This window comes from Quercus lobata, chromosome 9, assembly GCF_001633185.2.
Source record: "Quercus lobata isolate SW786 chromosome 9, ValleyOak3.0 Primary Assembly, whole genome shotgun sequence".
In the NCBI taxonomy this organism is placed as follows: Eukaryota; Viridiplantae; Streptophyta; class Magnoliopsida; order Fagales; family Fagaceae; genus Quercus; species Quercus lobata.
Window position 1 is genome coordinate 34,333,361 of NC_044912.1, and position 23,805 is coordinate 34,357,165.

At 36.1% G+C, this 23,805-nt stretch overlaps 2 protein-coding genes and 1 long non-coding RNA gene across 5 annotated transcripts in view; all 3 read left to right on the plus strand.

Annotated features, from left to right (window-relative positions):
* LOC115959931 (F-box protein 7) overlaps nucleotides 1-23,805 on the plus strand; it is a 50,830-nt gene that overhangs the window by 13,553 nt on the left and 13,472 nt on the right. The window lies entirely within an intron of this gene.
* Nucleotides 7,631-14,059, plus strand: LOC115959934. Its single transcript, XR_004085051.1, has 5 exons — nucleotides 7,631-7,839; nucleotides 7,936-8,056; nucleotides 8,317-9,746; nucleotides 9,825-9,895; nucleotides 13,694-14,059. It is a non-coding gene; the product is annotated as an uncharacterized LOC115959934 (long non-coding RNA).
* On the plus strand, nucleotides 15,713-18,420 carry LOC115959932 (V-type proton ATPase 16 kDa proteolipid subunit-like). The gene is made up of 2 exons (XM_031078609.1): nucleotides 15,713-16,251; nucleotides 18,079-18,420. Exons 1-2 carry the CDS (start codon nucleotides 15,878-15,880, stop codon nucleotides 18,209-18,211), a joined length of 507 nt encoding a protein of 168 aa, XP_030934469.1. The 5' UTR covers nucleotides 15,713-15,877; the 3' UTR covers nucleotides 18,212-18,420.

Consider the following 23,805-nt stretch of genomic DNA (forward strand, 5'->3'; position numbering starts at 1 on the left):
GAGTGAGGACAGAGAGAGAAGAGAGGCAGAAAATAAAATAAAAAATGATAATTTTTTTACAACATGCTACAGTGCCCTTAAAAAATTTTAGAATTTGGCACATCTCATGAAGCATGGATTTTGATGTTTGGTGTGCTAAAGGCTAAAAATTTAGCATTTAGCACTTTTGATGCTAGTATCGTTAGACACTAAAAAGTTACTTTATTATCTATTTTAACGCATCACTTAACAATATGTCCTATATCTCATCTTTTTTTTTTAACATTTAACACTTTAAAATAACTTTAAAAAAACTCTTACAATATATAAAAGAGAAAACAAAAAAAATTGGCACCCACCATCACCAACCACCAAAAAAAAAAAAAAAAAAAACCCAAAATCAGCATATCAAACCCAAAATAAATAAATAAAAATATATACGTTAAGTTCTAAATATTTAGGATTAAATGTTTAGGTTCTAATTTTATGTATGTTGGCAAACCGAGTACAATAACATGTCTAGGATAAGATATTTATGTCTTAGAACAATTTTAGACATTTCTCAAGTTGATATAAGTTTAAGATTCAAGAACATACAAGTTGTAGAAAGAACAATTCAGAAACTGCTAAGCTCAAATGATTGAGAGACAGGTTCGATTGATCGAACTACGCTTTTTGCAGATTTTAAATCAAGCCCGAAAGCCTGCAAAATGTTTAGGGTTTGAGTCCAACACTGCTAGGTATAAAAGCAAAACCTTAATACACTTTTTCAAGACTTGTGAGTTATTCTTGTGAGATCTGAGAGGTTTTGCAACCTTCTAATTCAACAAGTGTCTACTAGAAAGAAGATCCAAAACACAAGTACGAATGGAGATAAGTTGCTGCAACAAGATCAACTACTACTGATGATCTAAACTTTTGAATAGGATCTCAAAGTCACAAATAGGAGCATTTGTATGCAACAAATTCATAATAGAAGAGTCCATGGATTTGGAGCTACGTGTGGTCACATAAGTAAGTACTGCAAGAGGTAGCATTAAATTTAGAGTTAAGTCTACTATAAACACTTTCATTCTATTTAGTGAATTTGTTGCCTTGTGGATTGTTTAGGTTAAATCCTCCCTAGATTTTTTACCTTGAAATTGGATAGTTTCATTGGTTTTCTTAGGCTATCATATCGCTTGTGTTCATTACTTTTTAGCTTTATGTGATATGATTGATATTTGTTTAACCTAGATATGTTTATTTGAATTAAGTAATCACTTGGCTTTAAATTAGGTTTGTTGATGCTTGTTTTCGCAAATCCGTACCCAAAAGCCCATGAGGAAGAAAGCCCAATAAAAAGCAAGGCTCAAAAGCCCACACAGAGGAAAGCCTAACGAAAAGCAAGGCCCAAAGGCCCGCCGAGAAGACCAAAGAGCAAGAAAGGCCCAAAGAAAACATAAAAGAAATAAAAGCCTAGATTTACGCTTGGGCTAAGAAAGAAATGCAAGGGAAAATGATTTGCAACAAAATACAAATTTGCAACAGAATACAAATTTGTTGCAGAATATAGTTCTTCAACAAAATGGCTTTGGCAGAATAAGGCCAATTAGGTCTAATACCCTTTGATCCAATAAATACTATTTGGCCCACGAAGGCCCAAATCCTTTTGTATAAAAGTATAGGAGTGAAAACGAATATGAAGAAACACGATGAAAAGAAATAAGGAACAACAAAAAGTGTCAGCAGCAGGAATTGAGTGAAGGAAAGAAAAGCCAAACCAAATGAAATGACAAACGTAGTAGGAAGCGCATGTAGAAATAAGACAAAGTTAGGAGTAGAAAATGCATGAATGAGAAAGAAAACAAAATCAAACAAAAGACAAAAGAAAACAGGGCAAGCCTAAGAGCCCATACCCTCTTCCACAAAGGATAAACATGGATAGAATAGACACGTAGCAGGACCAAACAAAACCAATCTACTACAGTTGAAACTGCGTGGAAATGAAAGAAGACAAAAACAAAAGATAGTGGAGCAACCACACAAAGGCCAGAGCACCACCAACTTGTACCTAGCCAATACAAGGGAAGTGGGCCCACGATTAAAGGATTCAGAGGGAGTGGTTTGGTGGTGAGGGGAAAAAGGGTCTATATTTGGTTTCCAGCCATGGCTTCTTTTGGAAATATATCCTACTGGGATGGTATCTTACCCAAAAGAGGTAGTAGATGGTTGGGACCACCTGATGCATGCCATAGAGGTAGGTGGTGAGATAGCTTGATCCTTATCCATTTAAACCTAGAGGCAGAGGTATACAGCAAAAAAAAAAAAAAAAAACAAAAAACAAAAAACAAAAAAACAAAGGGGGATTTTTTCATGGAATGGGTAGTGGAAGAAAGAGAATGCACTGGGTTCACCTAGTAGTGGTAGTGGTTAGGCAAACAATGGGTTGGTGGGCGGTTCTGAAGGGATGCCCACAACCAACCAAAAACAGTTAGTGAAGCCTTAGGGGTAAAAGGGAGAAATCTCATGGAATCAGCCCACTATAAAGAGGAGCAGTAGACATTGATAAGAGTGGAGGCACCTAGAAAGAGGAAGGACCTAGGGGAAGAAGGTAGTGAAAACTGAGAGAAGAGAGACCTATGGCAAAAATAGTAGTAAAAAAGAAACTGATAAAGAAAGAACGGAGAAAATGAAAAAAGATAGAAAGTGGTAAAAAGAAGAGAGAAAAACACAGCAGAAATAGGGGCATGCATCAATGATCATCTTTTCCCTCCCTTTCAACAAACCCACTTTTTGAAGTCCTCCAAAAGTAACAACTAGTAGGCATTTTGGCCTATTTTCCAAAATACACAACTTTGATGGCAAAAACCTATGACAGGTTTGTTCAAGTTGGAGTTCAAGTTCCTTTTTGGTTCACTTTTTCCATGGAAAGACTCCACACCTGATGTTGGTGGCAAATACATTTGATTTTTGCTCGATAGAACTTATATTTGTTGCATTAGCCATTCTACTGTGGCATCTTTTACTATATCCATTGTATTTATTATTCTGTCGTGGTATTTTCACTAGATGTACTAATTATTTTGTTGTAGCACCTTTTTTATCATATTTATCGTGTTAGTTGTTATACTAGCTAAAATTCTTTTGCTGAAACTTTTTTAGTTTTCTGTTATGTGTTTTTCTTTTAACACGAACTAATCATTATTCTGCCATATATAGATATGTTGTATTCTTTATGTTTGTATATATATATTTGAGAATATGATAATTCATGTAAACTAACATTTGCTTGATGGGTATTTTCTTTGGGTTTTAGAGTTGCTTATGTGCAAGAAGTAGAGAAGTATTTCTGTAGTAGAAAATGAAGAGTAGTTTTTCACATTACAGAAAAGTGCAGAACACTTTACTGCACAACATAAAGTTTTACTTCACAACAGAAGGCTTTACTGCACAGCAGAAGGTTAAGGAAAGTTAGTTCCATAGCAGAAGTTGGAAAGATGTTACTTATGCAATAGAGATGGAGAAAAGTCACTCACGCTATAGAAAAGTACAGAAAACTTTACTACACAGCAGAAAGTTAAGAAAAGTCAGTAGTAGAATAAACCTAGTTTGTAGTGTCATCCTCTAGACTTTGGACTCAATGTTTACGCACAAACTGGCAGCGGCAGAATGGGACCTTAAAGCCCATTTTGCAGAAGCATCAACCCCAACTTCCTTCTTAGAAAAAGCCTAGACTAAAAGTTGTCTAATAACATCAAGACACGTGTCTAAGGTACGAGAAACGTAAAAAGAACCCTTAACATTTTGGCGACTTCACTGGAGAGTTCAGATCAAGATGGGGACAATGAGATATTTGTCCCCTACAAGCATGTTTCCAGATCCTTACCAAAGCAAGACATGTAGATATTCTTAACCTTCCAAGCTATACACTCAGGGAAGTTTCTAACCTTCTAACCTTTTAAAGATTCATGACATCATGATTTACTAAAATTACTATGCTTCAAGAAATATTACCTATAGTAATTTGGTGTGCTAAAACCAAATCTAGTGGAGAACATTTGTTTGGTAAGAACAACTCCAAATTTAATATGACCATTTTATGGAGCTGCCCACCCTTGGTTGAATAAAGGAAAGCATAAACAATAGTTATTTTGTATCAATAATGATTTAGAAAATCTCACAAGTTATTAGAGTTTAGCTTGCTACTTACACATACTGAGTTTAATGTAGGAAAAAAAAAAATTGTTGAAAAAGAAATGTTATCGTATATCAAGACTAGATGAACATTCTATCAGTACCTTGCATGATTTCTATATATTGTCTTCCAATAAGAAAATATATATCTTGGAATTGCTAGTGAATACTAGCACTTGAAATATGCTCCCACTGTGAAAGGCAATGGTCGTATAGACTGGCTTCAATTTGAGCATGTATTTATACTTATTTAATTCCCAGTTGTTAATTTGGAACTATTTGTATTTTATGAAAAGTTGAATAACAGCCTGGAACTTAGTATTGTGGAGATGAATTTTAATATTTGGTAACATGTTGGCTCCTTTCATGAAGAAGTGCAACTATTCATTTGGAATTCCCCAAAAAAAAAAATTAATTAAATTATTTGGTTTAATTGGTGATACAAAACAGTAAGGTATTCAAAACATCACAGAAGTATCATGGCAGAATTTTATGGCACGCGACATTACAGCAAAACAGTACCATAGCAGAATTCTATGGCAAAATATCACAACAACGTTACAACAAGATAGTACCGTAACAGAATTCTATGGTAGAATGTAGCAACATTGAAACAGAACAGTATCATGAGCAAAATGATAGGTAGAATATTACATCAATACAGTAGCAGAATGTTGTGGTAGAATACCGCAATACCATAGTAGAGTTCAATGGCATTACATCAAAATGCGGTGGCAAAATATCACTACAACACCATAGAGTTCTACAACAGAAATATCCTGAGAACTCTACAATAGAAGGCCCTTACAATAGTTGTAATATTTCCTATACACAAAGACTAATAAGGTTAAGACACTTGGGGGTATTCATTAACTTTTCCCTTATTATTCTCTACATTGATAAACTAATCTAGTAATTCTTTCACCAAAAAAAAAAAAAAAAAAAAAGAGTTTAGAGTTGATATACCATTGCAATAAAATGAAATAATTAAGTAGTAAATTTTGTGAGGAAATAGTGCAAACCTTAATTTTTAGCCCAATTTCAAATCCTATTAACACTTATGTTAGGACATATGTGTTTCACTTATTAAGAACATATGTCATGATTTTATGTAATTGGATTATCCTTTGACAAAACGCACTTAACTTGTATTTGGGTAGATTTAGGATGTTTTAAATACTTCAAGAAACCTTGTTTCAAGATCAAGTATTGAAACTTTCAAGTCTGTTCAAAAAACAAGTTCAGAGTGCAAAATCATTAAAGCTCGACAGCTGCATCTATCGAGCTTAAGGAAGCTGTTCTTCATTTGGTGTGCTCGACACCTGCTATTTGTCGAGGTTTAATATTTTCAGAATTTCAATATGATTTTCTTGGGATCCGTGAATGTGTTTTTGGGCCTTCTTTTCTCCTAAACCTAGACATATAAAAGGATCAGTTTAAGGGCCGTCAAAGTGTTCATAAGTTGCACAAGTTTTGAGCAAACTCTGTTCAAGGAAATTGTGATCGGAGACGAAGTTCTTACCCTAGTTCATCTCTTTCTCTTGAAGAAGTTGTTGTGTATGTGCACCGTAGGGTTTTGTGACCAAGCATCTTCTTGATCTTCATCGTGTGGATGAACTGAAAAAATTTGCAACCAACAACCTTCTTAGTTGGTGATTGAAGTCGTGTACTGGGATTCGCGCAATTGATTAGTCACGTACTGGGAGTCGTGCATCTGAAAGGGGAACTGTCACTACAAAACAAGTCCAATTGGGTATTGGGGTAAGGGTTCAACTGTAAGTTGGTAAGGTACTTGGATTCCTTTACTTGTAACCACTTGTTGTGATAATAGTGGAGTTTCGGGAGTGGTGACCTGAAAATCACCCGGTGGAGTTTTTGCCGTTAGGTTTTCCCCATTCGTAAACAAACCACCATGTTATTTATTTTCCACTGCGTATTTAGTTTATTGGTGATTTGTTTGTGCTACCACGCGTTTGTATGATAAATTGATTAATTAATAACTTGGCTAATTAATTAATTAATTTCTATCACAAGGGGTCATTCAATTTGTGGCCTATCAACTTACAAATCATTAAACATTAATAATATAAGCAATTTGGTTGAAATTTCCTAGTTCTTATGATTGCAAGAGACTAAGTACCAAAAAAAAAAAACATCCTATAGACATATGAGGAATACATTTTAATCATGCAATAAGAAAGCAAAACAACTAATAAAAAAACTACAATATTTCAGTAGAAACCAACAACTGTAAAGATAAATTATTTTAACTTTGAAAGCCACAGTCTTCTCTATTGCGAAATATTTGATGACAGCGATATCAATTAGCAACAATCCAAGTTCACAATATATGACACAAATTATGAAATATAATGTCAATTCCATGTAATTCCCAAAAAGTCCAACTAATCTAGGAGAAGAGAAAGTAGAACCTGTATTGTTTTCCCTCTACAACCATATTTAGGTCACACATAGACATAGTTGTATTCTTGCCCCAATCCAACAAGAGGCATTGCTAGATTAGCCCATGAATTCATTATTGAGGTTGCAAAAATGCAGAATGACCAAAAATTTAAATAACCCAACAAGAAAAAGGAAAAAGAATTGCAATAGAAGTTGAAAACCCTCACTCAATAAGACTGGAATTATAATCCTCCTATGAAAGCTAGTCACAAACCCAAGTATTAGAAAGAATTAAAACAATAAAAAAACTATAACACAGTGGCAAACCCATGGATCAGAATTCGTGGTGGAGCCTTATTACTCCGCCATCACCTGAACCACAAACATTGACTCTCAAACCCAAAATCGTCTTATTCCTCTCATTCAATGTGATCAAACCCATAACCTCAAACTCTCACTCATCAGAGGTCGAGAAAGGGTCTATAGGGTGGATTGAAAAAAAACACTGCATCCATCGAATGTCCAACAAAGGACCCAGCACCAACCATGACCATCTTCCTCATCATTTTAGTTTTAACTTATGTATTTTCTCATTTGGGTTTTGTCTAGTTTTTTTTTTTTTTTAATATAAGATAGAATTCTACTCTAACTTAATCTAAGTGTATATGTAAGTGAAGCTCCCCTTCTGGAGACTTAAATCCTGATCCTTACCCCTCACGCCCCACAAGCACTTATACTTGTGGAGTGACCATCGCACTGAGGGTGTACGGTGGTAGTTTTGTCTAGTTTTTGAAACAAGCTGATGGGTTTTTGTTCTGTTATTGATATTTGTGTTTCTATAGATTTTGGGTTTGGTTACTTCTTTGAGAAGAGCACTAGAAATGAAATGGGTCTTAATTTTTGTTTGATATTATAAGTTGTTGTTGTGTGCGGATGCTTAATATTCATATTTTGGTAAGGTGCTGACATGGCACTATTTCATTGGAGGGCATAAATACTTGGGTTGACACCAAGTCCTAACTGAATTTAAACTCTCTTTGACTTTTAGGTAGTGGAGTGGGCACCGCAAAAGTAAAAAATATACGGATAAAGAAGCGCACACCTCTCCGTACCTTTACCAAATTCCCTTCTCTCTCTTCCTCAAACCAATTTCCAATTCGATTCCTTCTCTTTCGTTGAGATCCTCGCAATTCATAGCCTTTCTACTTTCTAGTTTCAATTCAGTCTGGGCCTCACCGAAGCTAGACATTTGTTACAGGACTTTGGACTCCGTGAAAAAAGGTAAGATCAATTTCGCACACACTAACTCATCTCTTATTATAATTCCCATTTTATCACATCTTTGATCTTTCTCAAATCTCAATCTTCTTCTCATAGATTCCGATGAAACAATGATGTCTTCTTCCTAAGTTTCAGAGGTGCACGCACTCGCTATGGTTTTACAGGCCATGTATATGAGGTTCTATGTAACCTCTATGGAGAATGTTCACAAGGATGGGTATATATATCTAATGACTACTCTTATTGTATGCTTATGTATTTATTTATTTAGAAAAATGTTACTAAAACTAATTTCCTAGCAAAAAGGGGGGGGGGGGGATGTGCTAAAGTTAATGATAATTCTCAGATATTTGAGTTTAATTAACATTAAAGTCAGTTGTATTGTACAGAACTGACCATCTTGAATTTAAGCCATCTTCATATTTATATTTCTAGTGTCCAAATTATAATATGTTTCTTATGTTTTGTGATTGGCAGTGCACTGAATCTTGAATTTATCCAAAGAATTTTTAAAGAGATATCAAGTATTAAATTGAATTGCACGAAGTTATTTGTTGCTAAATATCTAGTGGGAATTGATTCTCGAGTGGAGGCCATAGATATGAAGTCAAATGATGTTTGCATGGTAGGAATTCATGGCATGGGGGGAGTAGGTAAGAATACAATCACAAAAGCTGTTTATAATAGAATTGCTGATCATTTTGAAGGAAGTTGCTTTCTTGAAAATATAAGAGAAAAGTCAAGAACAAATGATGGCCTACTCCAACTACAAGAAACACTTCTTTCTAAGATCTTTGGTGATAGATATTTCAAGGTAAACAGCATGCCTGAAGGAATCAATAGAATACTAGAAAGATTTTTCCGTACAAGGGTTCTATTAATTCTTGATGATGTTGATGAATCGAGAAATAGAAAATTTGTTTGGAGAATGTGATTGGTTTACTTCAGGAAGTAGAATCATTATAACAACAAGAGACAAACAAGCACTCTTGGAAAAGATCATCCAATTTATGAGGATAAGGAATTGAATCAATGTGAAGCTTGTGAACTCTTTGAACTACATGTCTTCCAGATAGACAAATGAACTTAAGGAAGAGTATTCAAAACTTTCAAAGCAGATTACACATTACGCCAGTGGTCTTCCACTAGATGTGAATGGGAAAGTGCATTAGAAAAGTATAAACATATTCCTCATGAAAAAATCCAAGAAGAACTCAAAATAAGTTTTGATAGAGAAATATATTTTTCTTGATATTGCATGTTTCTTCAAGGGATTCTACAAGGATTATGTTGTAAATATATTATAAATTCTTGCAATTTATGTCTGGATTATGGTACTAGAAGACGTATGGATAAGTGTCTCATGACTGTTGCGGTCAATTATCAATGCATGACTTGCTACCCAACAAATGGGTAGGGAAATTTTTCAATAAGAATCAAAAGAGCTTGGAAATCATAGCAAAGGATATGGTGTTATAAAGATGCTGATGAAGTACTAACTAGAAAAATGGTACTTTGGTTTCACTTTTCCACCCCCATTTTTAATGATGGAGAAAAATAAGTTTATCTGTATACTATTTTATTCTCAAATTTCAAATCTGCTATGTTGTGCGGTTTCCTCAATGGTTTGTGCAATTAAGGATCATGTCAAATTCTAGGCATAGTGTAGCGCTTGGCTAAACTAATAATGGTGAACTTGCATGCTAATGCTTTCGAAAGGTTGGAAAATCTCAAATTGCTCATGGTTCGTAATGTCATCATTTGTGGAGAACTTAAATATATCCCAACGGGTTAGGGTGGTTTGATTGGCCCGATTATTATTTTTCCTGGCCATCCGCTTTTTGTCTACAGCAACTTGTCATAACATGCCATGTAGTCACATTCGAGTGGAGTTGCTATTCAAACAGGTAAACTTATTTTACTAAACTACATTTTTTGGAATTTTAATTGCAAGAAATTGAGAGAAATTTTGGGGCTTTTACCAGATGGAGTATGTGAATGTGCAAGAAGTGACATACTAATGGATCCACAATCATCAACCTTATTATCGCATCAGGTTATTCTCTCTCCCTCACTCTTTGATGACTTCAAATCTAAAATTAAGGGATCTGCATCTGCAGGTGAGGACAATAATTGTTAAATTAGACTACTAAGAAATGAGTCCAAAATGGTTCAACCGTCAAAGTGTTGGAAATTTCATTTCATTTTGGGTTGGTCCAAAATTTCTAAAATTTTTTATATGCATTGCTTTAAAACCAAAGGCATGTATAGGTGGATTTGGTTGTGAGGTTTACCTTTCCATCAATGGTTGTGAAAAAATTTGCATTAATGCAATTTCTATGCATGAAAATTTTGATCATCTGTGGTTATCTTCTAGTTCTCATTGGCCATTGCAGAACAAATTCAATGAGTCAAATCCATTTGAACAAAATCACGTTGAAGTTTTATGTAAAATCGAGGATAGGAGTAATACCTCTTCTTGTCCTCCCATAAATGTTAGTGCTATCATAAAAGGATTTGTGGTCCATGTAGAGTGCATACGTTGTCCTCACAAGTCTGGTACTCCTTAATTACCCTTTTCGAGAGCTAGTCATGGTGGTGGTCTTCCTTGGTCCCTCATAACAGTGAGCCCCCACCTTTACTACTTCTTTTTCCCACTTCTTGACCCTCATTGATGGGTCACAGGGTTTTCAAAAATGGACTTCTGGGGCTTTCAATGGAAACAACTGGTAATGGGTTTGAGCTTGCATAGTGATGAGTATGATCTGAGTTTGTCATCAAATGCTTATCCCTTTAGAAGCCTTGGATACAAGACTTGAATGCAGAATGATGTCAGCCTCCTTGGGTCTCTCACAACTCTTTGCCATCTGAATTAATGATTCCATGGGATACAACAAATGAATTTAAATTATTTGTAAACAACCATTCCAACTTCAATCTGTATCCACTATCGAAGAAAATGGGAACATCTTGATTGAACTTGAAAGAAATATGCCTCCATCTGAAAACAACCTTGAAACTGTTTTCTTCTCCATTGTTTCCATTCAATTCCTTTGCATTTGATGCGAAAGTATATCTCCTCCTTTAGTTGCATTGTTTCATTTGCATCTTTGGGTGCCCGCCACTTTCTTCACTCACTCTCTCTCTCTCTCTCTCTCTCATTTAAGAGGCTCTACTCATAGGATTGGTTACAAACCCAACTTGGAAGGACATTAATTTTTTGATTATTATTCAATTCTTACACCAAGTGGGGGAGGAAAATTTGAACCTTGGTTCTACTCATAAAGAAGACCAAGCAATGCCACTGAGCTAGAAGGCTCTTGGCAGCTTGGAAGGACATTAATGTACTAAAAAGACAAAATTAATGAAAAGAAATTAGTCATTTGATTTGCTTGCTAAGTTCGCTTTCTTTTGATGGTGGTTCTCCGTTGAGTGTTAAGTTACAAGTCAATGGACAAGTAAAATATTGGCAAATAATAATTTACTTCTCTTGGCTCACTGGATGTGTTACACATAATGTGAAGTCTTTTTTCCCCCTCAAAATGGCATATGCTATTATAGATTGATGAAGGTTAACATGATGGATGATTTCAGCCTACGTTGTGTGGTCATTGTGAGATAAGTTGCTCACAATTCTTGGACTTAAATTCATGTTCTTATCCATTACTCAGTGATGGAAGTATCATTTGATTTTGGTCTAGCAGTCTATTAGCAGTTAGCACCAATTTTGTAAATCCATTGCATGCTAAGGTCCAAAGATACTCATTTCACATGTCTACACCTTTTTTGGCCACAAGATATATTGCTGCTCCTTTTAAAGGTACTCAATGTTTGAATAGAGTTAAATGACTCTTAAGTTCACACTATTTGGACGCCTATTAGAATTAGCTATTTCAAGTTTTGATGTATGCTACTCTAGGAATATGGATACAAAATCATCATCACACTTGGCTATAGGAATTGTTATTAGACTAAACTTCAAGATGAATTTCTCATGGACTTCAATTATATTTCTTGTGCAGAAGCCTGCAATTAAAATAAAGTTCTGAAAAATGAAAGGAAAAATTGATGTGGAAATCTTAGGTGTTATTGTGAAATTTCAATGCTTTAACCTAATATTTAGTCTATAAGAGTTGTAAATTTTTGCTAGTTGGTAGGAATCTCTCACATGCACATACTTAGTGAATGGAAATTCAGACTCCAGCAGGTCCACCCTTACGCCATCCCTACTTTCAAAAGGTGGAGGTTTGAAGGGATTGGGCTTTGCCAATAGTCATAGGTTCAAGGTCCTTTGAGCACCATTCCATATTAAATGCTTTCTGGTCTAAACCGTTGTTGGTAGTATTGACATTCTTGAGTTTCATAATTTGGTAAAAATGTTGAGAATGATATATGTGTTCTGGTTATTACTTATTAGTTTGTTCCCTAGACATGTAGGAGCTTATTATTATTGATGGTTCTCTCTCTGCTATAGTTGGAATTGAAGGATGATATATGTTAATTAAAAGAGTTCAAGGAAAAAAGGATGATGTTACCTTCCTGGTTGATCCATCTATGGATTTTGCACTTCAAGTATGAATTAGTGAGGTCTCTAATCTAGTGGCAACAACAATTTATTTAATTATACTTCTTTGTTATAATGCTCTAGTTGAACCTTTTTTTTCCTTGTGCATGCTATTTAATAGCTTTTAGTCTTTTACCCTGAATGATTTTTGTCTTTATTATTGATGGTTGGATTGGAGTAGTTCGAATAATTTAATGAGCTGAAATAGGCTGAGTTGCTGTTTGAAATCCTTTAACCAACAAGGGCTTATCGTATTACTTTGAGCAAGACTTTGGTCTCTGTAATAGTGGAATATTTTGCTGCTTTCAGAAGTATACCTAATTCTTTCTATAGACTAATGCAACTTTCATTTTGTTTCAAAATTGAATTGGATTATGCTTCGTGTCTTTGGAAGTAGATTTGATTTTTTTTTTTTTTTTTTAAATTGTAAATATGATAAATTGCTAAGAAGGGAAATGGCTCAGTTGATAAAAGTATTGAAACTTAAAAGAGGGCATTGGAGCCTATGACTTTAATTGTTTTCTGACTAGTGGCTTTTTTTTATATAAATGTTTTGTGCTCCAGTTATAACTTACTACCTCAGTGACTGTGAATAAAATTTTGAAAAAAGAAAATTATGCCTATTATACTGCTCAAATAAAAGATGACAATGCCGCTGCTATCTCTCCATTGTCCAATAGACTATGCCACATCTTTGAGTAATGTATCTCAAATTTTCTTAGTTTTTTCTTCCCAATCACGAACAAAATGAGATTGATAGGCACCTCTCAACCATCGTTGCCCATTATTGTCTCTAATTGAAGTAGGTCCAGGTTCTTAATCACTATTTTTCCTAGTTCTCCAATCTCCAAAGATGTAGCTCTTTTGTATAATTTCTCTCTTAGCTTTATAATTCAAATGTTCACCTTGTTTCCTTTTCAAAAAGAACCTCTAAGAAATCTTTTGGTGTTTATGTTAACAATTACTTTGATGTATTAGTGCTTTGCTTCTTGTCTTTGTGTTTTAAATATCATTTCTGTGTTGGGTTTCTTGAATGTCTAGGAGCTTTGTTTATGTGTCCTCTGTTTCTGTGATGGGGTTTCTTGCAACATTTTAGGAACTCGTGCGTAGAACTCACTCTTGAAAACCGGTTTGCAAGGTGAGGGTGCCTAAGAGCTTATAAACACATGGTTAAGTTTATACTTAATCCATGTGGGACAGTAGGGTCATAACACAACATTTTACAATCATTTTTTGTGAAAGTCTAGGAAACTTAACAGGTTTTTTTTGTTTTTGTTTTTGTTGTTGCAGGTAAAATTGCCCAATCTGATGACCTGTCCATGACTTGGCGGCCAACTCAAATGTGATTTTGCCTGATCCCTCAGTTGGCAGCAGGTAGAGAAGACCGAGCCCAACGGACCGTCGATCACCCAATGCATGAGAAGACCGGGTCTGAGATAGCTTATCCGGTCGAAATCATTCTCTTTAGTCTTTACCTTGACTGTTGCTAACCCTACTCTTCTTTGAACAAGATGGAGTTTTTGGAATAAATACCATGAATGATGATCTTTTAATTTCACAACAGAATCAAAAACAGTTTTTGCCTATCATACTTGAGTCATTTTACATGTACTGCACGCAATTAATTTAGGTGCGGTTTGGATCCGCGTTTCCTGCTGCGTTTTGCGTTTTCAGTTTTTTTTTTTTTTTTTGGCTTTAGCCACATCTTTTGACTAAGTCAGCAGTGAATAGTGCATATGTACACTGTTAATGGGTCCCATAAATTACATTTTTTAATCATTTTTTCATTAAAAATGGGTTCCACAACACTATTTACATATTTAAAAATTATTTTGCTACAGTGTTTTCAGTTTTCAGTTTGAACAAAATAAGTTCTATCCAAACAGACTCTTAGATTGAATCTTTTTGTGTTAAAGAGAAATTTCAATTGCAATTACAAAATACACTTTCTTGTGCAACATAATGAATTGGAGGTCATCCCCTTTTGACCTACTTTGCCCCTGATAACTTGTTTGGAAGGGAGAAATAATTTAATGAATGTTTAAATAACATTCCTCTCAAACAACTGTAAAGGTCAAAGTAGTCATTTTGAAATTGGCTTGGCATTATTAGACAGATGGTCATAAAAATTAAAAACCAAAAGCATGGCCATTTTTTTAAGAATACTGATTTGGGTTATTCTCCTACCCATATCGAATAGAATATGCTAAGCCAAATCTTCTTTAGTTAACTGCATAAAAGCTTGGGTACAGAATAGAGAAAATTACAGGGAAGTTGAGAGTGTGATTCTGATTCGGTAGCAACTCACTTGTGAACCCAGGGAATCCAACAAATGTGAACTTGGTACAGTCAAAGACTAAGTGGCCATTTTAATTCATGGCAGGGGCTGGTGTAAGACAGGATTTTGATTTTGATTTTGATTCTGACTTTTTTTTTTTCTTTAAATTTCCCTTCATCTGCTACTTTCAAGGATTATAAGTTACCGTGCTTTGCTCATTAATGTATCGCTAAAATTTGTTACACTACTAATAAGAATAGGGTTTTAAGTAAAATGAATTTGGATTTGGAATTTAGGATAATACAATGAATCTTGACTAATATTATAATATGCTTGTGGATTTTAAATAGTTCAATTGGTAAAATCTTTTGTCAACCAATAAGAGATATGGAGTTCAAACCCTCCTATACTAGACACTAATTGGTGTCTTAGCTTAATAATAAAAAACAATTATCATGGAGCGAAAGTTATATTTTGAATTATAATTTGTCTTTAAATAATAATAAAAAAAACTTAGGATTTTGATATTTTTAACATCAATAAGTTTGAGGCTTGACAAAAAGCTTCAATAATAATAATAATAATAGTAAAAATAGGAATATTTTTTTAAATTGCTTAAATAATCAAAATAACACTTATAAGAATCTTTTTTTTTTTCTTTTATAAAAACACTTAAAGGATCAACGAATAGGATATAAGGTCTTTTATTAGTAACTATAGTAGAAATTTTTTTTTTTTTTAAAGGCAGTATAGCTAAATCATATAAAACCGGATGTGAAAGCTCTTAAGTCTAATCCACTGAAAATAACCTTAATTAGGAAAGTTAATTTTTAGTTAGAATTAAATTAGACTAATTATAAATTATATAGATAGATGGTTAATTGAAAGGGTTCATATTGAAAACAGGAAAAAACCAAAATAGTCATTAAAAAAATCTGCCAAAAGAAAAAGAGGGAGTGAACAGTGCAGTAACAGAAAAGAAAACGCAAAAAAAATCCAAAAACTAAAAATAAAAATAAAAATAAAGCTTCTAGCCTATCACGAAGTGCTGCGTCAGATACGTGGTATAATGTTTTGCTAAGAATCGAAAAGAAAAGATCTCATCGATAGTCATTTTCCCCGTGAACCTGAACTTCTTCCCGTCCCCGATCCAAAAGCAAGAACAGATCTCCATCCAATTTTCCCGCAACCCAAACATGTCATCTTCTTCATCCGAATTCAGCGGCGACGAAACCGCACCCTTCTTCGGGTTCCTGGGAGCGGCGGCGGCTCTGGTGTTCTCGTGCATGGGGGCGGCGTACGGGACGGCGAAGAGCGGAGTTGGGGTGGCGTCGATGGGAGTGATGCGTCCGGAGCTGGTTATGAAGTCGATAGTCCCGGTTGTTATGGCTGGTGTGTTGGGTATCTATGGCCTTATCATAGCTGTCATTATTAGTACTGGGATTAACCCCAAGGCTAAGTCTTACTATCTCTTCGATGGCTATGCTCACTTGTCTTCTGGTCTCTCTTGTGGACTCGCTGGTCTCTCTGCTGGTATGGCCATTGGGATTGTCGGTGATGCCGGTGTCAGGTACTCCTACTGCTTTTATTTTAGTGCAAAACAAAAACTTGATGATTTATAGTTGAGAAAGTAAGTCTACTGGATAAGTCACAACATGGGTTTTATTTTTCTTTTATATATGGATGAATCAGGATATATATAGAGCACAACTAAATGTGTTAAGTTGTGATTCGTGCATAATAAGTTGAGTGTTTGTGAGGTGTGAATTTGGGTGTGTCTGTAGGATTGCTATTGTTTTTTTTTTTTTTTACTGTTGGGGCCCATTGAAATGAAGGTGTGATTTTTTTGGCAGTAGCAGGGCTCTTTAAAGTTTGATTCATAAGAATTGAGTGTATATGAACAATTAGAAGTTTACCCTTTTTTTTTTTTTTTTCATTATTGCTAGGACTAAATTTTAAGCTATATTTCATTATATCTTATTGCTAGGATTCATAAGGATTGTTATTATCTTATTGCTACCTGCGTACAACCCCACCTCCGTTATCTAGTCCACTAGATTTGATTTACACCTATGGTTGAGCAATGGAATGGTTTCTTGTTCGCGCAAGCTTGCATGGGATGAAAATATTTTTCGACAGAAAACATTTCATAATGAAACAAATGGAGTCTTGGTTTGAAAAGTTTTATGGTGATGTCTTTTGACAACATGGAAGGTAAGAGATGCCTTGCCTATCAAGGGATCTATTTCCCTTCAGGCATTGAGTGTAAGCTTTGATTTACCATAAGCAAGACATCTCTTACTCTTCAGGTATTGGGAGTAAGCTTTGATTTACAAAAATCGGGGGCTCACATTTCTTTTTATGGGAAAATGAGAGGAGCTTGGTAATTTGCCTTCTTTTGCTCTTGCTGAAAGGACAAGTGTTACTTTCACACTTGACATTTAAATGTGTGCTAAGCTTTGGAATTGTGTGTATGGGAAGGGGTATGCATGCTCTGATGACCAGGGTTTGACTGTCACTGTCTTTGGATTAAATTACAGACTTATATGCTTTCTTGCCCTTCTTGGCAGCATATTTTTAAGTTTTATTCTTGTAAATTAGTGATAAGAGTTTGATTGGAGTTATAAATTTATAATAGTCATTAACTTAAAAAAAAAAAAAAATTCAAAAGGGGGTTACAGTAATTATTATTACTCCGCACTTCTAAAATGTGAGATATGCTCTACCTCATTTTAGGAAAAATTGTATTCCCCCCCCCCCCCCCCACCTTTGTTTCTCTCTCTCTCTCTCTTGCATGAATTGCAAATTTAGACATGATGAACTGAAGTAGGTCAAGAAGTTTCAGTTTGAAGTTCTCACATATTCTAATGGCTTGCCTAGAAGTCTCTTTTCATACAAAGAGAAATTGACTTGTTGGACACAATGCTTTTCTTAGCAGAGGGTTCACTAACATAATAGTCTTGTGGGACTTTAGTGGCTGTGCATCAAGCTGAAGGTTGAATTGCAATTTCAGATACTGTTTAACTGAAGTTGGTTGAGGGGTCTCAGCTTGGGGCATGCACATTTCTTTGCATTTCATGGATATGGATTTGTCAAAGTCAACACTTTGTGTGGCATAAGGTCGACTGTCATAAAGATCTTGTGGGGCTTATGATTCCTTTTTCCCTATTAGACTTAGGTTTTTAGCTATTTGATTGCCTTCTTAATGGACAAAGTGTTTTTGTGTTTAAGTTGCATGTTTAGTTTTTGTTTTTTATTTGAATCATTATATTCTGATAAGATTGTGTAATATGTAATTTGTTGGTATTATATTATTATTATGAAGTATATAGAGTCAAATGGCATGTCACATGTGATGAATTTTTGCACTAAATTTGGTTTTGGGGATTATTTTCAGGGCTAATGCACAGCAGCCAAAGCTGTTCGTGGGTATGATTCTAATCCTTATCTTTGCTGAAGCACTTGCTCTCTATGGTCTCATTGTGGGGATCATCCTTTCATCCCGAGCAGGCCAATCTCGTGCAGATTAAAGGAGGCCAAGTTTCAGAAAATTTTTGCTTCTGTATTATTTGCAGATTGGCAGTTGGATGCCTTAACAACAATGTAATTGTTAAGCTTACGATAATGTTAAACTGGATCATACTTGTCCAAATTGTACTCTATGAAGGCAGTTGCCATGACAACTTTCCAAATAAGCATTTATTAGTTATAAGAAATGTTTATCCTTGTGTTTTGTCAAGAGGTTTTGCGTTTCTGATGTTAGTTGTGATAATTAGCGGATTGATACTTCGGGAAAAAAAAAAGCCTTTGTACACAGTTAATTTTGGCAATATGCCCTCCAACAATTATTTAGTCTCTTTCACTCTCTATTCTATTTAAATATTCTCCGTTATTCTTTTTGTCATTTAATAAGTCTAAAGACAACAATTTTTCATAATATTTTATACAATTGTTGATAGACATGTTGTAATTGGTATATAATAAAATTGATAAATTTTTTGTCTATAATATTGTTGTTTCTCATTAGTCCCTCCCACACCCTTTTCCATCTTTATTAGTCTCTCACCCTCTCACACTCTATGGCTCTATCTTATCTAACTTTCTTGAGGTGTGCCACCATAAAATGATGGCAGCATGGCACAAGTGAACAGCCGCCATTGCCAATGGCGATGAATAAGCATGAGTTCCATCGTTCTCGATCAGATGAATGAAGGTTTTGAAAGTCATGTCATAGAGACCTAGATGACAGGGCGCGGGCTGAGGGCATGACTGTGGGTGCCATTGCAATAATCACCCCCTAGAGGATCATGGTTGTGCAAAATATTGGAAGGGATCTTTCTTCTTCTTCCTCTTTAATTTTTTTTTTTAATTTTTTTTTTATAGTGATTTCTTTTATATTTATTTGGTTTACTAAAGGGCTTTGATAATAGTTGCTGAGGCATGGGGTTTCTAATTTTGGAGGTGGTGGGTGCTTAGGCCACCGTGGGGAGTGAGAAGGTTTGAGAGGGATTGGGTCAATGAATGAGGGAGAGTAATGTGTTTTGGTCAATTGGAGAGGTGATGAGTCACGGGTCTACAAATTTGCTTTGATTTTGAGTTAAGTAATCAATCTCTTCCATCCTAAAAGAAGCAAACAAAGTAAATCAAAGCAAGCAAACAGAATTAAGTAATCAAATTTGCTTGCTTTGATTTACTTTGTTTGCTCCTTTTAATTCTGTTTGAAGATATAGAAAATCAAAATTAGAGAACGACAGCGACCTTTTAAAAAAAAAAAAAATACAAACTTAAAAGTATAAGTACAATTAAATTCAATGAAAATACATGTTTGAATTTAATTAAAAAACTTAATGTAATGTAAGATACTTTAAGTAAGTTTTACCCATATTCTATTAAATACTTTTATCATTTTAAATTTTTATTTATTTATGGAAATTAATTGTTCAATCACTAGTTTGGCCTTGGTTAGATTAAGGCTACGTTTGGTTAGAGGAAAAAGAAAGAAAATGAAGGGAAGAGTAGAGAAAACTCAGAAAAGTAAAGGGGAAGAGAAATGAAAAATAAAGGAAAAATAAAATATGTGTTTGGATGTAGAAAAGAGAAATGAAAGAAATGAAATGTAGTTTGCACTTATATCTTTTTAATTTATAGAGAAATAACTCAAATAAAGATGTAAATGTAGTTTTACCTAAAGATTCAAAACTTTTTAAGGATATAAGAGTAATTTTATGGATTTAAATGGAAAGTTAAAATAAAAAAATTGGTGGGATGTAGAAATCTCCTCCCCACATTTCATTTCTTTCCTCTATTCTTTACTAACCAAACAAAAAAATAATAGGTCATTTCTATTCCGTTTTCTCCCTATCCCTCAAACCAAACATAACCTCAAGAACTGGAAACCACTTTTCTCTTATTATTCATGTGTGGTCAAAAGATACCATAAAATGGTGGAAAACTAATTAAAAAGCAAAAAGCAGATGCCATAAAAATAAAATGGTGGAAAGATTATCAAAAAGCAACCAAACCTGCGTTTTAGATGGACTTCTGATGTGGAAAAGAGAACCAAGCTTGGGTTTTAGAAGAAAGTTGTCTTGCTTTCTTTTTTCTTTTTCGAGTATTAAACAATAAACACTAGAACAAAATTGACAACAGTGAAAAAAATTTTGAAATGGGATTTTAACAAAAAATAAAAGTTTTACCTTAGCACCAGATATATAATTTCAGATTATTGCAGGTTTATTGATATGAATGATTCAGCCAAAAAAAAAAAAAAAAAAGAAGTTACCTTAATGTAAATATGATATAATGATGACTAAAACATTCAAAAAAAAAAAAAAAAAACCAAAATAATCCGTCTAATATAATAAAGGATTGTTTTTTTTTTTTTGAAAAGTAAAGGATTGTTTAATTGAGTTGGATTGAAATATCTGATAAGTATTTTTTAGAAGGAAAATATATGATAAGTTGGTGAGGAGTCACATCATATTAATATTGTTTAGTGGGTGTCGGTTGTACTTTTGTGTTGTGGCAAACGCTGAGTTAAAGTTTGATCCACAATTAAAAACTTAAGAGAGATTTTAGGTTCAGTGGAAACCCTAAACAGAACTTGTATAAGTGGATATTATCACACTATCTTCTTTTTCTTGCCCAAAATCTCATATTATTCTAGTAATATTATTTAAGTATTATAAAAATGTGTAAATAAAAAAATATTGTAAAAATATATTGTAAGGACGCGTTTCGTGGCGGACCGTAACAGTGTCGGGTTCGCACGTGAAAAGGCCCCTAACAATATCATTTGTAGAGCGTGGGTTTGGAAGGTTAGGCCTTGGTTGATAGGCGGTGGGTTTTTCACGGTGTTCGTACCAGTTTAAGTTTTCCTACACCCCTGGAGTCTTTCTCCTGGAGGTGGGCTGGGAGGCTCAGGTTTCTGGCCATTTTTCCCAACCCCCCCTCTTGGCGCACCTTCCTTTTTATTATATAGTCCGTCTTGGCTGATCCTAACCCTCCACTTGTAGGTCAGGCAGGAGCTTGTTTCTGTATCCATCCCATCAGCTGTCCTGTCTAACTTTCTATTAGTTGCATGGACCGACGTTCGCACCGCCCAAACGTCTTTTCTCATTAACCAGCTCTGGGTATTGGCAGGTGCATTTACTGAAGGGGGTCGGCCGCACTTTCCCTGGTTCGAGTTCACACCCTGCTTCCCTATGGGCCTCATTCCGTTCACATCCCTTTGAGGGGGCTGTTTGGGGATTGCCTACACCAAGGTGTTGGTCTTCCTGTTGAAGCTATGGAATGCCGAGGACAGGGTAAGTTCTCAGCCGTTCCCCTTGCTACCTCGGCCACTGAGCATTTGTCTTCGGCAAGGTACCTCCTCGGCACGGGCCCTGGGCCCAGATAGAGTTTGGGCCGGACTGCAGAACTCTCGGACCCACAATAGCCCCTCAAAATCCTGCTATCCGTCCCCTCGGACAGATAGGAGGGTTTTGATGACATCATGGATCTGCCAATACCCATCAATCCTTGTCATCTAGCGATTCCCGAGGTTTTTCACCTGCCCAAGGCACGTTCCTAGAGCCGTTGGAAGGCGAAACGTGGCCTCATTAAATACGGGCGGCTTGGTGCTTCCCACGTTCAACGGTGTGATGGGAATCGAACGGTGGTGATCTCCTGGCCTCTTTGGGCGGGAAAAAGGGGGTGCTGTTTACCCTAGAAAGTATAAAAGATTTTTTGGAGATGGATCCGTCTCTCCAGTTCTATACTTAAGAGTTTTAGTGCGTGTATCCAGGGTTCATCCGAACTTCCGCCCAAATTCAAGTCTATCTCAAGCACATATAGCCCATCCGAAGCGTAATTCTCTTTTTATGTAAGTTCCCTCGGATTACGTTGTTAACCGCCCTCGTTGATGCGCACCATTTGCCTACGAACTCTGCGCTGATTTATTTTACTATGTACAGATAGCTATGTATGTAATACAGTTATCATCATGTTCCCCGAACCCTAATTTACTTGCGCCCACAGAGGCCTTAGATTTACTCCTAACCTTCGTCTCACGAAGATATAAGCACCATTTTTGATGTTACGCATAATAGCTAAAACCTGCTTAATGCCTGGTTTCCTTCATTCAAGTAGTTGGTTTCCCCATAGGCTTGAGTCCGATGGACTATGTAATGCCTTGGTTCTGTCCAAAACCTAGTTTTCCACATCCAGGTAGTTGGTTTCCCCTGAGGCTTGGGTCCGAGGACCATGCAATGCCTTGGTTCTGTCCAAAACCTAGTTTTCATTACATCCAGGTAGTTGGTTTCTCCTGAGGCTTGGGTCCGAGGACCATGCAATGCCTTGGTTCTGTCCAAAACCTAGTTTTCCACATCCAGGTAGTTGGTTTCTCCTGAGGCTTGGGTCCGAGGACCATGCAATGCCTTGGTTCTGTCCAAAACCTAGTTTTCCACATCCAGGTAGTTGGTTTCTCCTGAGGCTTGGGTCCGAGGACCATGCAATGCCTTGGTTCTGTCCAAAACCTAGTTTTCCACATCCAGGTAGTTGGTTTCCCTGAGGCTTGGGTCCGAGGACCATGCAATGTCTTGGTTCTGTCCAAAACCTAGTTTTCATTACATCCAGGTAGTTGGTTTCCCCTGAGGCTTGGGTCCGAGGACCATGCAATGCCTTGGTTCTGTCCAAAACCTAGTTTTCCACATCCAGGTAGTTGGTTTCCCTGAGGCTTGGGTCCGAGGACCATGCAATGCCTTGGTTCTGTCCAAAACCTAGTTTTCATTACATCCAGGTAGTTGGTTTCCCCTGAGGCTTGGGTCCGTGGACCATGCAATGCCTTGGTTCTGTCCAAAACCTAGTTTTCCACATCCAGGTAGTTGGTTTCTCCTGAGGCTTGGGTCCGAGGACCATGCAATGCCTTGGTTCTGTCCAAAACCTAGTTTTCCACATCCAGGTAGTTGGTTTCCCCTGAGGCTTGGGTCCGAGGACCATGCAATGCCTTGGTTCTGTCCAAAACCTAGTTTTCCCCTGTGCGGGATCTTGGCTTTAAGGGAGTTAGCTCCTCAGCCAAGCCCCTAGAGTTTATCCATACGGTTAACGTTGCAAGGTACCTAGTTTACTCTTTACAGGGGACCTTGGCTTTAAGGGAGTTGGCTCCTCAACCAAGCCCCTAATCAAGAAACGTAGTTCCTAACAGAACTTTATACTTAGAACTCTGTAACCAACGGCTAGACATATCGGAGAAACTCTATCGACCCACTTCCTATACCAACACACAAGCCCTCCCCACAGACGGCGCCAATTGTAGGGACGCGATTCGTGGCGGACCGTAACAGCGTCGGGTTCGCACGTAAAACGGCCCTAACAATATCATTTGTAGAGCGTGGGTTTGAAAGGCTAGGCCTTGATCGATAGGCGGTGGGTTTTTCATGGTGTTCGTACCAGTTTAAGTTTTCCTACACCCCTGGAGTCTTTCTCCTGGAGGTAGGCTGGGAGGCTCAGGTTTCTTGGCGCACCTTCTTTTTTATTATATAGTCCGTCTTGGCTGATCCTGACCCTCCACTTGTAGGTCAGGCAGGAGCTTGTTTCTGTATCCATCCCATCAGCTGTCCTGTCTAACTTTCTATTAGTTGCATGG

Excerpts from the sequence above, each read along its gene's own strand:
- LOC115959932 (XM_031078609.1), top strand. The coding sequence starts at position 15,878 with ATGTCATCTTCTTCATCCGAATTCAGCGGCGACGAAACCGCACCCTTC. Across the intron at positions 16,252-18,078 it reads GTCGGTGATGCCGGTGTCAG|GGCTAATGCACAGCAGCCAA; the intron begins GTACTCCTACTG and ends GATTATTTTCAG.